The sequence below is a fragment of the Amyelois transitella genome, chromosome 17 (genome assembly GCF_032362555.1).
Source record: "Amyelois transitella isolate CPQ chromosome 17, ilAmyTran1.1, whole genome shotgun sequence".
NCBI classification, from domain to species: domain Eukaryota; kingdom Metazoa; phylum Arthropoda; class Insecta; order Lepidoptera; family Pyralidae; genus Amyelois; species Amyelois transitella.
In genome coordinates this window covers 5,448,670-5,467,572 of record NC_083520.1, presented here as the reverse complement: position 1 = coordinate 5,467,572, position 18,903 = coordinate 5,448,670, and the positions used below count along the sequence as shown (strand labels likewise).

The following is an 18,903-nucleotide window of genomic DNA, read 5'->3' as shown; positions in this document are numbered from 1 at the left end:
ATAAAGCGCCGCCGTACAGTTTTAAAATAAATTTTGTCTTCTTGCCACATTGCCTACAGAACTTGATTGAACTGAACTCCAAATGTCTTATCTTATTTTTAGAAATCCGTAGGTGTTACCAAAGAGACTTATTATTCTATTTTGAAAATAAGTGCTACTTGTCCCATTACTGAGCATATATAATTCAATTTGGTAAAGATTTAAATTTGTCTTATTATAATTTGTTCTCGTTGTTAATAGTAGACCGCTAAGAAATTCAAACCTGTGTACTTAGAAATTGGTGTGGTTATGATTAGATACCTTAACTACTCGCGACCGCACCGATATTCTTTTGACTGTATACCAGATAAAGTAAATGATCCACTCAGTTTCATGCCAAAAGTTAAAACCTTTCATAAGCCGCTATGATTTTTTAAATATTTACGCTACTACGGAGTAGCGTTGTGAAATAGCGCAAAATTTAATTCCATATCTCGCAAAGAGCAGAATTGTATTTGGAGCATGTTTGATCCGATTTATTTACGGATATTCAGGTCAGACGGAGAGACAGAATTATAGAAAGCTAACTGGTGATCTGTCTATGAGAAGTAGACCTACATTAATTATAGACATATTAACTACTAGCTTTAGCCCGCAATTCCGCCCGCGTGAAGCTATTTTTTTCCTTCCCATAACAGTTAGAATTTTCAGAGAAAAGTAGCCCATGTTTAATTTCAAATACTTTGGTACATTAATTAATGAAAAATACGCTGATTATAATTAAGAAAGCGTAACAAAAGAACAGGAAAAAAATCCATTTAACATAAAATTAGCGCACCGCATTATATATATCATTATATACCTATCAGTTTTTATACTAAATTTGTAGGTAAATACTTCTTAATCTATATATATAAAACTCTTCCGTTACTGAGTGACTGACTGACAGACAACGCACAGTCGAAACTACTGGTCGTAGACAGCTGAAATTTGGAATGTAGGTTCCTTGGGATATGTAGGGGAGCACTAAGAAAGGATTTTTGGAAATTCAACCCCCAAGGGGGGGAAAAGGGGTAAAAACGTTTCTATGAAAAATCTTATTCCTTGGGTTTATAAACTTGAAACTTGGCATGAACACGTACATAGGCAAGTAAATATGTTTGACATTATAAGTTTTTTCAAACTACCCTGCAATCGTGATTTAGGGGGTGCGATTGGGTGACTGATTTATTAACGCACAGCCGAAACCGCTCGGTATAGGAGTCTGAGATTTTGAACAGGGGATCCTTTAGTAACATAAGTGAGCACTAAGAAGGGATTTTTGAAATGTCAACCCCCTAGGAGGGAAACGGGATAAACTGAGCCGGGGCTGCGGGAAAGTTCTAACGAGATACCGTGGCCCCGGAACGCAAAGGCCAACTGAAGGAACGAGGTGGGTTTTAGAAAGTAAAAGTCTGACACTCCCTTCCGTTCCACCCAGAGCGGGAGAGGTCATTTGATGATTTCCCATCCTTAAAAAAAAAGACTTTGTATGACAACTTTCAGTCGTCTCTTTAACATACATAATAACATACATAATTATGTACATACATGCATAACATTAATAACATCACGCCTTTAAATCCCTATTTTGTGTTAACACTACCCATACAAACAGCTAAAAGGAAACAAGTGAAGAGACGAAATTTGTCCGCATCCATTTTCACCTAAATTCTTAACGTTAATGAGATTTACTTTTTATTATCAGGTCAACCTAATAGCCTCACATGTACGTATAACTTCGTAAGAATTTTCTTTCAACTCCTAACCGTTGAGGAGTTGTACCTTCCATCATCAGCTCATTCACATGGGATGATGACTATCAGACGCAAATACTTAAACAGATCTATGAAATTGTCAAAAACGTAATTGCCTGTAAATTTGAGGTTTGCCCTTGATTTCCCTGGAATACCATCATCCGATCCTGACTAGGTAACAACGGGACCAACTTGAAAGTATACTCTACCGAACAAAAAAAGAATCACGTAAATCGGTCCATAAATCTCGGCGTAATCGGTATGCATAAATAAAACACCCGAATTTTATTTTCTATTAACTATCACGAGTTGTCTCGATGCTCGATAGATGGCTACCTACCTACATTCCAAATTTCAGCTGTCTACGACCAATAGTTTCGACTGTGCGTTGTCTGTCAGTCAGTCACTCAGTAACGGAAGAGTTTTATATATATAGATTACACGTGGGCGAAGCCGCGGGCGGAAAGCTAGTATACTTTATATAAGCATAATGGAACAAAATTATAGTTAAAAACTATTAGTTCAACACTTCTTTTAACGTTCTTCACTTACGGAGTATCGTGATTTAACAAAAAAAAGCTAGGTTATAGTTACGATTAAGTATGCTATATATCTACGTAAACAAATTAATAAATATATATACGGGGTAATCGAAAGAATGTTAAAACACAATTTTTTTGTTGATATTACCTTCTATATTCTTGTGACGAATGGTCAGGTAGAAAATGTAGGAATGGACCTTCATTGGTGAACTCATCTTTTATTCACAGAGGCTGGTTCGATTCGTCTGACGCAAAAATAGTACCATTTATCAGGTTAAGGCCGACAACACTCCCCTCGCACTCATAATGTTCAACTAATGGAGTATAAATTACCAGTTACCATCACATAAATTATGATTGAAAAAAAACCTTTAAACTTCTTAGTTCAGGGCGCACTTTCTGAGAAAAGTATAGAACATTTTTAAATTACCTTTGCATATTAAAAAATCATAAGCAAATAAATACAAGTACAAAAGATTTTTCGGCGTGGTTATGTCTAAAATACATGTATTGAAAGACAATAGTTAAGTTTTATCTAAACCTTAAAGTATCTTTAAACATATACGGTTTAAGGCCCGCACGGAATACATTTTTTTGCACAAATCGTTAAAGGCGGTCTTTTATCAGAATTCCTTAAACTTCTCCTTAAAAATCTAGTTTTAAACAAGCTTAGTCTATTGAAGAAATATGGACTAAAGGAGATGCATGTTTGAAAGTCTAAGTAAAAAGTGTTTTCATCCTATCGTATTCTATGTGAACTAACGCCGGTATTTTTAGATGTCATTAGTGGGTTCCGACGCTAAGTAGTTTTACATCTGTGAAAGAAAGAAGCACTTTATTAACAAGATACCTACCTATTATAACCTACCACTTTATTATCAGGATGTATAATAAGCCTATCCCTTAGTCGCCTTTTACGACATCCATGGGCAAGAGATGAAGTGATCCTATTCCTTTAAAGCATTTCTATTTTCATTAAAAAAATATATATAAGTAAACATATATGTAGTGTCCTAGAACTTAATTAACTCCATTCTAGATGTATACGGTAGTATAAATCCACAATGGAATTAACACGGGTCTCTTTATTAATGGACGATCTCTCAGGGACCTCCTCCTCCATTTCGTTCACATTTATCACAATCTCAGGTTGACCCGATTTGTCCAGCTAAATAAAAAGTGAGGTCGCAATTCCATAGCTGTCTCGCATGATATTTTAGATTCTATAAGCAAGTCGCAAATTTTTAATACATACTTTGAACTTTTCTCTCTCCACTTGGTCATTGGCAACAAAAAGTCATTAATTAAACAAATTATTTATTAAGAAAATCAATGGTTTTTTCTCACATTCTCTTTCATATTAGCTACAGTAAAGAAAAATCATTTTACGGTATGTCTATGCAAAATGGTTTATATGAAAAACGGAATTATCCACTTCATTCAATAATTTAAATAAGAGCGTGTTGAATCGTGGCTTAAGTCGACTTGCGCCCTTGCGAGATAGTTGTGAATAGAGCTCTGTAACTTGCCTCCAGTTGCTAGTTTGACTCCGGCTTTTGTGAAGTGTTCCATTGTTCTCGTTTCAAATGGAAGCATTTTTTGCTTAATCCTTGATACGTATGCATTTGTAAGAGATGTAGAATATTTTTGTATTACACTTATTATTTGAGATCTGTGTGAATTTTGGATTTATATTACCGATTTCAAATATAACCACTGAGGGCTCGGTTTCAACCATAAGTTCTTAATTGGAAACCACCTTTCCTCGTCTTGCTTTTATATATTTTTCCATCCTAGTAGCGTATCTCAAGAGTAGCCTGTGACCGCAATCCTCGGTTTTAAACGGAGCGACTCCCGTCTGAACTACGCAAGCTTTTCAGAGGAACCTTTCCCCGATATGGGTTCATGATTGCTATTGTATATATTTATCTTTGGGTAAAATAATATTTTTATTTAATATTTTTATGGTGTTATCAAAGGATAACAGATAAATTCAACTTGTATTTTATTAACTGAGTCAACTTCCCAAATTATAGACTAACAAGATTAGGACGTACTTGAAAACCTTTGTATGTAAAACAATGAAAGCTTTTATTATTTATCATAGCAGATTACGAAACCCTTTTATCTAAATCTCACAAACGTTTATTATCCCCAAGGAAAATAGGAAGTATTCAGCCGTTCACATTTTACTAACTCATTTAAATCCTCCAAGTATCTCCTTTGCGTTTGGTCTTGTTGAAGCTTTAATAAACTTTTTATAAGCTTTAGTAACAACAATTATTTTAAAGTCTTCTCTTTTAAAGTAGAAACTGTGAACCCTTATATTTCAAGTAAATGGTCTAAATAAGGGGGGAATTTACTTTTCATCATTTAGAACTTAAACGCGTCGATTAAACTAAAAAATATTGTTCACGTTAATCGCTCAAATTGGTCAGCCAAAATTAGTTGTTCTGATTGATTACATGAATATAATTTAACAAAACCTAAAAAAATATTTCATTCACTCACCCAAAACTTTTCGCGTGATGTTTTAAATTTTATTACGATCATTAACACCTAATCCCTTATCTGCCACAAATTTGTATTTAAGCACGAAATTAATAATAAAACTGTAAAAGTGTGTACTCACCTTAACACCGCTCAAGTTTATCTCTTTTCAGCGGATCCAAAAAGCTGATTTTCTATAAACGGTTTCATTATTATTACTCTTATAAAAACACTCGGTTAGACCCTAATAAAGAGGCCCTTCCTGTCTTCACATTTTATGCTATCCGCATTTTTTTTCACAACGATAAAAACCTCTGTTTTATTGCCGTGCCGAGGTATTCACTTTTGGCCGTAAATAAACAAAGCCTAATCTTACTTTTGTGGTCGTTTCCGCCTGCGTTGTAATTGTGTTAGAGTGAAACCGATTTTGGGCAATGATATTCTTCTACAGAAAACTTGATAACATCAGCAAAATATTGATACTTTCGATAATGTTTAAGAAGATATTCATTTTCAAGTGATAAGTTCATTTTCAACTGCCTACATCTCTGGGAATTATATATTACTAGCTGTGTCCGCGACTCCATCCGCGTGGAATAGTTATTTTGGGCATCACCATCATCAAGCCCTCAAGAGTATTCACTCTTGAGGGCTTTCTTTTATTTTCTTTTATTTCTTAGCTTCCTAATAGTTGCAGCGTGGTGTAACATAGCCTAAAGCCTTTCTCGATAAATGGTCTATTCAACGCAAAAATAATTTTTCAATTCGAACCCGTAGTTTCTGAGCTTAGCGCGTTTAAACAAACAAACAAATAGATACGTTATTTCCAAACAATTCTTTAATCTTTATGAATGTAACTAATATTTAAACATGAACTAAAAAAAGGCACTAGGTGACTAAATGGTTTGTGTTTTGTTCACAATTACTTCAAGTATCATTCTTATCATACTTATCTTGTCGTCACACCTAACCCTTGATACCCAACTAACACGTTATGTCTGCTTCAGGTGAAACATGTCTCAAAACCAACATCATTTGTCACGCTCCTCATTTTCACGTGTCATGTCCCGACATCGTCATGTAAATTCCTGCTGGAATTGTTATTGTGTAATGATCTGTAGTCAAACTACTTACATTCTCTCTCTCGCTCTCTCATCTTTGCGTGTTCCCAGTTGCACCCTCCAATGTTTCGGGGCCTGGGGTCTGTTTTCTGACCGTTTTCCTCAAACTACTATATAAACTACATCATATTATAGTCTTATCTCACAGCTAACGCACTTTAAAATTGTATCCACAGTAGAAATTGGACATCACACAAAGACATTATGCAAGTTCTTGTTCTCGACCCGCTCTTTAAGAATAGGAATGAGACCGTTAAACAAATTATTCCAGTAACTTAAGGATTGCCGAATAATCGATACAAAATAAATTTATCAAGTTAAAATATCTGGCTGTACCTATAACTTATTTTTATCGCTCCCAGAGACGAAACTCCCAGTACAGGATGAAATTTATTTACGTTGGTTGGCAAATATAAGCCATTTGATCGGCGCCAATCTGTCTGCCAATTTGCTTGTAAGCATTTTTCATGATCTGTAAAAATATAAACGTATATTTACTGATTGATTTTGTGAACGAGATTAGATATAAGAGACAGGCGTAAGCTATTCTTACTTCTTTGAATTCTTGTCGATATTTAAAAAGTAATAAAATTTTGATTTCAAAAATAATATAGTATCTATTAACCTGCGGTTTCACAAGCGTATTCCAAAGTCCCGACTTTCATCATGATACATTATGTTCTTAATTAATTTTTAAAGTACCAATCTAGAAACTCTTTTTTGAGATATAATAGCAACCCTTAGAGCAACTCAGGCTATCGAATGAATCTTGCAAAACTTTAGAATACAAAATTGCAATAAGTGCCAGTGCTCATACGTAACAATATATCAAATGTTAATTTATCATAAGTCAGGAAATTGTTGAGGTAAACGTTCACAAATGTTCCGCCTTCGAGATTATATTTGCTGGAGTTTGTGAGCTATTGAGAGGACATATTGAGAGACACGTAATAAAAGTTTTGCCTTCCTCAGATATTTCAATCGACAACATTATTTAGACAGATCTAGGTTGGACACAGGCTATTTTTCGCGAATTTACATTGTAGGTGTAGATAGTCCTTGTTGTATTAAAAAAGAGAAATCAACACGCAAATTCCTTATCATAATTGGTAGAAGACTTTTTTTATTAGTAATGTTAAAATTATTTTAACTAAGCTTAGAAGATATTCGATGAATCTTTCAAAACTTTACATTAACCAATTTAAAATCTGTTTCACAGTTTTTCCGTTAAACATCTATTAAGGCACGGTCATATGACACCATTCAGCTAAACTCTAAACATCGGAATGAAACTTTAAATTACAAAAAGGTATACCTTACTCTCATTGAGCACTGTGCATAAAAATCAGTAGGTAAAGCGGGAAGATACGGCCGCTGAAGTAATGTACCTCCGTGGGCGGCGATAATCACGCTATCTGTCACAGAGAATACAAACAGGGGACGGACTCAGTAAATTGACTACTTTGTATGCGAAAGCAGCTCTTACGTGCCATTTTACTTTGAGGCCTTTCATTATATGCTATTTTCTTCCTCATGCGTCCTTCCTACAAGTAGCGGCTTTTTCACTTAAGTCTAGAGTTTTGTAGGATCAATATGTGAGGATGCTTCTGTAGACATGAAGGTGATAGAGAATCATTATAATTCAGTATTTTATTTTTTTATCTTAAAATATATGCATCTATCTTCTTAGAGAGTAATTTATACCTTTTTTTAACAAAATATTTCAAGGACTATCTGACGATCGTTAGCAAACATTTTTATCTTCCTGTGAAAAAAATCTGTGAAATACCTATTTTTAGGGAAATTCACTCGAACCCAAAAAAATCAATAAGATCTAGAGAGCTGTGTTGACTTTATTGGATTGCGAAACTTTCAATTACTTTTGAAATCTCTTTCAGTAAAAGAAAAACTGGAGAAATAGCTGGATTGGATAAGATTATTATTATTGCACGCGCTGTTATTTCTAGAAGAGTAAAATAGGATCCTATGTGTTCTGCCAGTTATAAGAAGCGAAACTACATCAAACATTTTAAAGGCTGATTTTTGTTAAGGAAACAGTTAACATTAAAATCTTTGTCATATCTTATCAAAGCATGTAGTTCCTTTGTGCAGTGTAATTTATATACAACTAGCGACCCGCCCCAGCTTTGCAGCGGGTAGCATTTTTAGATACAAACCTTCCTCAGAAAACCCTCTTTATAACATTTCGAAAAAAAATAAAATACGTTTACAACTTCCCCAAATTAGCACATACATACAGACAAAGAAAACAGGGGGACTTTATAATGTAGTGATATTATATAAGTACTTCTAATGAGAGAGGGAGAGAGAATATTTGATTACATATCAAAATAATATTTATAATACAATTATCCTTAACACGAAATATCCTAACTTTACGTGACACAAATATAAAAAACTCGTTACGCGTGTCTCATTTTAGTATCAGCTTTGATATTAATTCAAAATACACAGTCCCAGGCGTAATTTCCGTCAAGATGTTTACTCTAATAAAAGTGGCTTAGCGGCCACGGAAAATCTCTTTGATTATTTAATCTCAGCCTGGGGTCCGTTATTATCATCCATTTAAATTACCCATCTTCTTAAGTAATTGGATCCTAGTTATCGAAGGAATAATCAAGGTACTTCGTAAACTAGGCAACATTATCTTTTGCTTACGTCTACGGTAAGTTCATTATATTCATGACTGTGGATAAAGAGAAGGCTCACTTCCGGTCTATGATCTCTAACAGACAGAAATCCAAAATCTACTGGAACCCCAACTGGGGATCAAACCAGGGACTTTGACTCAGAAGCAATTACACTACCTTTGTGCCACTTCAATGTAATCTCTCCTTCACTTGATAGCTACAATACAAAACCTCACAGTTAAATACAAAACTCCCAAAAACAAAAGCATGGCTTTTATTTTAAATGAGTAAATCGTCATTGAAATTGAACTTTGAAATTAATATTCGAAATTGAACGTGCATTTACCCTGTTGGATGTTTTCGCTTATTTCGCTTAACAAGCAGCTTAACGGTTCACTGTACGTAGTGCGCAGCGCTTTACGATTTCAGGAGCAGCTTTAAATTATTGAAAAATAAAATTCACACTCCATTTCCTGCAGATAATAACGTTTGGAAATTTAGCACTATTTTACAGTTTAAAGTTTTTCGCTTTGCTTTGGATAGCAAATTGTAGAAAATATTAACGAGGTGAGTAAACTTTGTTATAAATTTAGTGCATGATAACAATTCTGTATACAAAGATATATATATGTATGCGTTAACTTTGCTGTTTATACACGCATCACGTCTTTATGCCTTATGGGACAGACAGAGTCAAAGACACCAATCGAAAGCCACGTTCTGCTTATCTGCTTAATTTAATCCATCTAATCTTATCTAATAACTGCGCATTTAGTGCACTTGGTCACGTCAAATAGCACATTTTACCAAAAGTGTAAATTTAGGAAAAGTTGTACTGTTTCTAGTCAATAGTTATCTGATACTTTGTTTTTGTATATTATAAACCTAGGTATAAGTCTCCAACTTTCATCGTGTCACACTACAAGAGTGACTAATTAAACCTTATCTAGATTAATGTCTTCACGCCACGAACTAAAATCAACTACGTGTGGTGAATATGACACTCAGAATAAATCAAATAGTTCACGTAATCCGGTAGAACCTCATCCTAGCAGACTATAATATATTTTTAAAATGAGTGAGATACAGAGAAAAGGGATGATCAAGATAACAAATCCCGTGCAGATTGTAAAAGTCTATTACGGAAAAGGCCAATAAATGTGGGATTGCTTTTTTCGGCTATAGGCTAGCAACCTGTCACTATTTGAATCTTTTAGGTTCTGTCTACCCCGGAAGGGGTAAAGTGTGCACGTTGAAACCAAAAAATAAAATGACCCTTGAGACTTTATGATATATAATATAGATCTACTTATACCGATCCTGCAATGCAACCAGGACTGTGTTCGGGAGGATAATGATGAAAGAGTAGGTATAAAATTCCTGTAAATGAAACATTTGAATAGATTGGTCCTGTTTCTTTGCATGTAGGAAGCAACAAAAAGACAAAAGCACCAAAAACTAAAAGATACCTAAGGCGTATTGGGATCAGACACGCAGTCGGCGGTAAAAACTTTGCTGAATCTTTTCACACACATAAAACATCAGTTACTTTATATGTGAATGGAGTTTGTTATATCAAAAGTTTCTTTACCATATGTAACATTCCAAATTGCTGCTTTAACTCCTAAATAAGTTTCTGTATCAGAAGTTCAGAACATTTCGAATGAAATATCTCTTTATGCAATGAGTGTACCTAATAAGGCTTTGATCCCAATTTCCCTCTATTGCCGACTACACAGACGTTAGGGAACAAATAATTACGATGCCTAATTAAGCTGTTCAATATTGAATTCCTTACATACACTGTTAGATGATAGGTGTATTGTAAGGTGTAGATAATTAATTATACATATACCTACTTAAGACAGAGTAATTTGATAGTGCTTTTGATATTGAGATACATTGTACATGCTAAGGTAATTTTCTTTACCTTGTTTATATTTATTGTATCGCAACTTTTTTGCCTGAAAAATACTTCCGTACAGCAGAAGAAAGACTTACATCGTAGAACCAAAGTCATAATATATGTACCTAACCCACTTTTAGGACCATGAAGCAGTTTATACGTACAACCTCTGATAGATATCTGATACCTTTGCCGTGTGGTTCCCGGCACGAATAGAAAATAGAATAGGACCACTCCATCTCTTTCCCATGGATGTCGTAAAAGGCGACTAAGGGGTAGGCTTATAAACTTGGGATTCTTTTTTTAGGCGATGGGCTAGCAACCTGTCACTATTTGAATCTCAATTCCATCTTAAAGTCAAACAGCTGAACGTGGCCTATTAGTCTTTACAAGACTGTTGGCTCTGTCTACCCCGCAAGGGATATAGACGTGATTATATGTATATGTATGTAACCTCTGATAGATCAGTTTTGCAAAGTCAATAGATCTGGCTTCCATTCAGTAAACAAGCAAGCGAATATAATGTCATGAGCAACTTCATAAATAACAACATATTTCTTCCGTATTTTCACTTAACTCTGTAGTGAATTCCATTTAATATGCTGAAGAGTTGGGACTCTTTATTCCCTTAAGTAGGTAACCAATTAATTTCTCTCACGGCATAAATTCGTAGGGTAAGACAATTTTCTCCAAAGATGACTGGAGTTATTATGTACAGATTAGACATGGCGGGTAACCGCAAGACATTCGCCGAGGAAAATTTGTTACGTTACAATCGATTATCTATATTATTTCAAGGTTCCTTTGGCTCAATATAGGAACGAAGTAACACGTAAAATATTAACAAATTAAAATACCATCTTTCATTTTACTCTCAACCCTATCTTTAAGCCATACAGTACAGCCGATCGAACCCTTTCAGTCTTTTCGAGACTGTTGACTCTGTCTACCCCGTAAGGCATAGTGATGTAATTATATGTATGTATGTAGGTAGATACCTTCTTTAATTTTAGATACCTATTAATGTTTCCTTGATAAATTACTTCAATGTGCAATTCATTCTTTTATAGGCACCCCGTGATATAGATTGATGGTCTATGTGTTATTTATGTATTAAGTTTTTTCGCTCAGGTAATTCGAGTACGAATATTCACTGAGTATATTGACGTACTGGTTGTTAACTATTGATTTTTAGCTAATTTTTTGATAAAAATACTGCTTAAACAAATTAAAAAATTGATGTTAGTTAATATTGCTTATGAAGTAATAGAGTTTTACTTCGAAAGCCAATTCTGATCCAATAATTAGATAACGCCCGCGGGTGCGCACGCGTTACTAATTTCTTTCTCACAGGAATTTTGGGAAAACCTCTCTTAGTGCAGACCATATAAGAAACCACTTGCCAAATTTCAAATTTCTAGACAACCGTTTGGGCTGTGCGTTGATGTTATTTCCATGAAAATCAACTTATTTATGGCGTAATCAATACCAGTAAATACACTTCTCTTATTAAAATTCAGATCTTATTTAATACTCATAAAAGCATAAAAAACATACACACTTCTATAAAGTACGTGAACGTCTTTTCTCGGTTCGAGGCCTACATTGTTAAGGCATTTGTAGGCGTTTCTTTTTGGCTGTATGCAAGAAAAGTAAAAAAGAAGCTGTACCCACGGGACCATTTCGCCGATTTTCAGATGAAAATGATGAAACAAAAATTTTCAAATAACGAATTCATAAGATTCATCGCTTCATACATACATACATAAAATCACGCCGAGATCCCTCCATACTTGGTTAACATTTTTCATGTCTTTGTAAATCTTGTTGAAATTTCCAAGTTTTAAGATTAGAGAATAGATAAACGCAGCGTCTTTACACGTCTGCAGACCAAACCAGCTGTCCCTCTTAAGTCCCCTTTCAAATATTCACAAAAGACTTTGTTCCTCTCAGATATTCACAAAAGCCTTTTTTCTTTGTCGAAAATATGCATTATGCACACGAGTGACTAAGACCTACTAGAACAATCTAACTGAATATGTTCTTATTCTAAGCTACATTTATTTAGAAAGGAGTACACATACAATTCAAAGTTAATTTATTTCTAGCCTTGATCTCTTCTTTCTTATTGGTTGAAACAAGAACCTTAACTTTCATTTCGGGTTCGTTTTGAAAGAGGTAGGGCGCACACAAAAATTCTACAAAAATGATGGATTCTGCAGTCTCATACAAATATGAGAGATTTGATAGATATCCCAAAAAAAACTTGTACTGAACATTAATGAACTTGGTAATTTTGTTAGAACCTATTTCTTAACGGATTATCAAATACAAAAGTCATCTAAAGTTGAAATAAACAACATGTGAACTCTATCCGTTGGCAATTTTTGTACGAGTTGTGGAGAAATGTAGCATAAATTAACTTATTTCTTTGAGCAAAGTAACGAAACATGTCGACGTCGCTCTTACCTTCCGTCGACCTGATTTTACAGTCAGTAAATCTGTCAAATACGAGAATATTAATATGTGATGCCTACGTAATTTATTTTCTTTTTAAAATACAAATATCTGCATTATAATGTACCCAATATATGTATCCATATCCCCTTTGATTTATGTTATAATATGTAGGTATCTAAGCTATAACAGCTATATGATTAATCGTTCGACACCCACTGTGCCGAAATAAACACGCCCTCTCAAATTTAATTGGCGAATTCGATAACTATCATTTATTATTAACTTGTGCCATATGGGATTAAAGAAAAGAAAGGTTAAATGTGGAGAACATTACGCAACACCAATAAGTAACTATAGTTTATTTATCCAAAGACATGTTCTTGCAGTCTGAAAAATAAACGCTTAGTATTTACTTTATAAAACGAATAAACATTATAAAATTATTTGTATTGATAGGATAATCAGTTTAATATTTTTCTACGTTGATGTTAGGTTTTATTAAATAAAATGATAATAACAATACCTATGTGTCTTTCTAACCATTGATCGGCGCGTTATTAATGTTGTCAAAGGAATTTGCATCAGCTAATTGTTAGCTTGTCAACAGCAAAAGTTTTGAGGTTAAGGTCGTAAAGACGGCGATTAGAAATAGAAATTAATTAAAGTTCCTCCGACCGTAAGTGCTATTTGAACAGAATCACAGCTCCCAGGGGAAAGTGGAAAACTTCGAAGCCTCCCCGAGTTTGTAAGCTGTGATTTATTGAGCTACCCCGTGGGGACATTTCTTTGTTTGACTAACAACAACTATATACACATACTTTGTTTCTTCTTAGTTGGGAACATGAGTAAGAAACTTGTATGTACTCTTATTGTCTTTGTGTTACAAGATCATTACCAAATAATTTTTTATCAAAATCAATCTAGTGCTGCAAAGTGATAACGACGCTTCATATTCGTCATCGTTTGATCATTTTACGGACTTGTAATCTTCTCTAAATCCCTTCGGTTTCTTCAAAAATAGAAAAGAGAGAATATATAACCTCATAAACGTAAGTTACGTAATATAAAGTAAGTAAGTATACGAGCCCTATCTCCCATAAAATAATTTCTACAATCCTTGCTACGGCTTTCATAGCTTGCGCTACTTCTGACTACATAATATAACTATTTCTGATCTACTATTTGTTTTTTTATTTAAAAAAGAGTCCTATTTTGTTAGCATACTAAACAAATTACATATCTAAATGTTTCTTCTGTGCAACGTAATACAAACTGTTTTTAACTGTAAGTACGAAATATGTTTTTTATTCAACGAAACTTACGTGATAACGTTATATTTGTAGACGAATTCATTGCTATTGTGAAGAATAAAGCTACATTGTAAGTTTAATTTCGAGCGTTGATTTTGTTCCTATTGTTTCCATAAATTTAGTCCTGATATGAGACATATTAATAGGGCGTTGTCTACACACAGTGTTACATCAACAGAATATTGTTTGCGTAAGTTGATTAACATTGTTGATGGCACTCGAGCGAAGCTATTGATTGTTGAAAGCATATTGAATTGCTTTATACTGATTCCATTCAATTAGCCAATGATAATTAATGCTTCAATTTTGTATCATATGTTGGTGGATCACTTTATGCAAATTTGTTTTTATCCGTAGCAATTGCAATAAGAATATACAATAGCTCGTTCAATATTAATATTGTGATCCAAATCGAAGTGATATACATATATTAATAAGTAATATAATACACACGCACACATCTACGACTATGTCGGAAAAACAGATCCAATGGTCACAAGACTGGCCGTGTTTAGCTGAATGACTATTGATATAATTAAATTGAGAAACAGTGACAGGGTGCTATCTTTTATTTTGTAATCTCTTCCTTGGTTGTCTTTTATAATCTACTAGCTGTTGCCCGCGACTTCGTCCGCGTAAATTTCGAGTTGAATCTTGATCATACAGTCAGATACAGACAGACAGACAAAAAATGTGATTTATCCGTTTCAGTCAAAATATTAAATGTACAGACAAAATATTTTTACCGTTTTATTGTATGTAGTATTTTGATTTTCAGTTTTTTTAAATAAAATACTCAAACAACACAAAAAAAAAATTTGTTTATGTTCGGGCTCGAACTTGGACCGCCAACTTCACAGTCTCACGCGCCAACCACTGGACCATCGAGGCCGGTGGTGTCGAAATTAAAGTAGACTACATACATAAATATGGTCACGTCTATATCCCTTGCGGTGTAGACAGAGCCGACAGGCTTGAAAAGACTGAATGGCCACGTTCAGCTATTTGGCTTAATGATAGAATTGAGATTCAAATACTAATAGGTTGCTCGCCCATCCCCTAAAAAGAATCCCAAGTTTGTAAGCCATCCCTTAGTCGCCTTTTACGATATCCATGGGAAAGAGATGGCGTGGTCCTATTCTTTTTTGTATTAATTGGTGCCGGGAATCACACGGTACTAAAGAAGACTAACAAACCAAAAATCTCTTTACGTGAGAATTACGCATGTTATGTGCAAAACCAGAATGTTATCAAACTGATTTTTACTTTTATTTATATGTTATAGGTATTATGCTGTCGTACAATGATAAATGACTTTGAATTTTAAATTTCGTAACTTATTTGCAGGCAAACTCATGCCTTGAATTCTTTCAATGTCTTTAACTTTTTTTTTAGTAAACCGATTTTGATGAAACAAACTTTAAATGTTCTTCTGAGTTAAAACAAAGCAATTGAAGTAAATCGGTTCAGTACTTTCGGAGATAATAGTGATTATACATACAGACAGACAGACATGAAATTAAAAAAAAATATTTTTGCTTTCTATTATTCATTCTAAGTGTTCCTCTATCCATTTCGGTCAAAAATACTAAATGTACAGACAAAATATTTTTACTGTTTTATTGTATGTACAGATAAACGGGGAAAGAGAACTTAAAACGCACCTTTGTGTGTGTCCCATGTTTTTTCTTTACTATCACACGAGCATAGTTGCAACATTAATAAATAAGCCGATCGCTATTTTGGAGCCACGAGGTCTCGTTCTTTGTTTAAGCAAATTATGATAAAAATTGTAAATAGATTTAATACAAGACTGAAAATCTAATCCGAGTTACTCCAATCTGACGAGTTAATCTAATTTTAATCTATACGTTGCACAGTAAACACAAACGTTTCCAATCCAAAGGAAAACTCGAACATTTTCCGTAATCTGTTTTTCTTGTTAACAATTATATCGCAAATCCCCAGTTACTCGGCTTACTTTCACAAGTGAGATAAGCAAATATTGAGTAATAAGAAGAAATTTTATTCGCTCGAACGACCAAAAGAAAATTACAATCAGATCAACAAAGGATGCTTACAAACGAGATAAATGTCTATTTAGAGATTTATGTGAAAATATTTTTGAAAATTTCCTATTCCGTTTGACATTAGGGAATTTCGAGATATAATGAGGAGTAGACAAACCATAATTTTGCTGTACTTAGATTTTTTTTGCAAAATGACTGAAATTGTTACAAAATTCAAAATCACAATCGGGACCCATTCAAATTATACGGGGCACCGGCATAATATTGGAAACGTGTTTGGTATTCCAACAACGTGCCGTTTTCACCTTGCATCGCCGCAAATGTCCATGATTTCACGTGGAGATGAAAAGCCGGCTGCGGTTTGACGTTATTTGTCCGCCACCGCAAACGCCAGAGATAATTCTAATACACCGTGATGTTACATTTATGCTGTAGAATAAAATATTTTTCTGTTCGTCTGCATTTAACCTTTTTCATCTTTAGCTAAATGTTGGTTTGATAGCGTGTTTAATAGACTTAATCTTTAAATGCGGACGAATAGCAAATACATAATGCAGCTTTTCAATTTATTTACCATCTGTTTTTGTCATTTTACTAATTTTATTTTTCTCCTTAGTTTATGTGTTATTTTTTAATCAGTCACATATTTTAGTTTGCTGCCGATATTTCTTATTATCAATAATATTTGCTATATTGAGACTGCAAAAAAAGATGCTTTAGACAGTTTAATCTTACGCTTTTCAGTGCCAAATTTTTTATATCGTACATAATTAAAAGGAAGTTTATTGCAATTTCACATTCAACGTTTATATTGAAAAATGTAACGTTATTATTTTGTTCGTTACAGGCAACCCTCGGAACAAATGCGCACTGCAGCCGGGGCACAGTTTGATGGACTGGATCCGGCTAGGCAACTCCGGAAGGGACCTGACCGGCGTCGGCGGCCGGGTCCGGCCCGTCTCGCCGGCGGAACTCGCCGCACACAATACGCAAAGTTAGTTTTGTAGCCAAGGTGGAATCCAGTTAAATTCATTTACTGTAGGATCAGAGACATTCCAATATAAAAACTCTTACGTAATCAGAGATGAAAAACTGCTGCGCTCTCCGAAACTTTCCTAAATGGAATCAAAAGTTAATTATGTAACCCAGGGTATGTATAAATGTATATAGGTGCGCGAGAATTAGAGTATTTCACCATTTCCTGTTAAAACACAATTGTTCTATTTTTTATGTATAACTAAAAAAATTGTTTTTGTAATATAAACCTTTATTAATATTTTTTTTGTTATTAAGGCATTTCTCTTTATAAAAGTGTTTTCGTTTACAGAAGACGCATGGTTAGCCATTAGAGGTCGCGTGTACAATATCACCCACTATCTGCCGTACCATCCTGGAGGTAAGATATTGCATAAAACTTATCCTATCGTCAGCATCTTTGGCTTTATTTATGACTATATATGTAACTTTGCTGGAAACTTTATCTCAATCTTTGTGATATCCCTACTATTTTTAATATAGAACTTTTTTATTTTTTATTGGATGGGATTGGTTTATATTAAAACTGTTTATATTATCCATTTAGGACCTGAGGAGCTGATGCGTGGTGCTGGCATGGACGCTACACAGTTATTCGACAAAGTTCATCCATGGGTCAATTACGATTCACTTTTAGCAAAATGTTTAGTTGGCCCCTTAACACATGACCTGCCAAGTGCTGAAGAGCTATTCGAGTCCTCCAGTCCTTCCCCGAAATCAGATCGTCTCAGAGAGCCATCCAAAGCACAAGAGTTAGTTAGGAAATCCATGGAAAACTTAGCCAATTGTATCACGCCAGTTAGAAAGAAAATTACTTCAAAAAGTGACGAGAACGTCAAAGGAAGTCCACCTAGTAAAATAATGCAGAGTTTAATACAATCTAGTGATTTACCTGTATCTATAAGTAGGAGAGCGGCGTCTAGTCCAGTAAAATCGGTAGAAAAACCAGAAGTACCACCGTTACGATGTGACTGGATACAGACATCGAGAAAAATAACGATATCTGTGTATACGGGTCCACTAGCGAACCCGGGCGGCTGTGCTAGAATCACTGAAGGAATCTTGTTAGTCGAAGTAGCCACGAACGGGTGGCTGAGGACACTCAAAGTAGTTCCCGAGGCGAGGTTGCAAGAGCCATTACAGCTGAAAGTGTATGCCGAGAGCGGGAAAATAGATGTGAGTATAAACAAGCTAAATAAATAGAAAATTTATTCCAAGCCTTCTACTGCACTGGAAAATGTTGCACGATTATCATACTTCTATTTATATTTCTTAAAAAAATAAATAAATATAAAGACCATAGAAATAGTTATCATATATAACTATTTCTATATCATTATTTATATTTATTTTTCATGACGATGACACATGACGATATGGAAATATCTTTGCAATTGCCATCATCTTTTTCAAATCTGAAATCAACTTTAGTACATTTATCTAGCTATGTGTTGCTATATAAGAATAGTATCGATTAGCATACCTAAGTGTTTTCTTATATTTATTCACGTTTTGAACTTTTAATTAATATTTATATATTTTTTATTCTGTTATATTATTTTAATATTACTTAATATGTTAAA

At 34.2% G+C, this 18,903-nt stretch overlaps 1 protein-coding gene across 3 annotated transcripts in view; it reads left to right on the top strand.

Annotated features, from left to right (window-relative positions):
• Positions 1-18,903, top strand: part of LOC106142251 (cytochrome b5 reductase 4) — a 64,259-nt gene that overhangs the window by 42,139 nt on the left and 3,217 nt on the right. For all 3 annotated transcript variants that reach the window (XM_013343951.2, XM_013343953.2, XM_013343954.2), the window contains 3 exons: positions 17,133-17,279; positions 17,613-17,681; positions 17,868-18,496. In XM_013343951.2, coding sequence (XP_013199405.1) covers positions 17,133-17,279; positions 17,613-17,681; positions 17,868-18,496 — 845 coding nt within the window. The remainder of the gene's footprint in view (positions 1-17,132; positions 17,280-17,612; positions 17,682-17,867; positions 18,497-18,903) is intronic.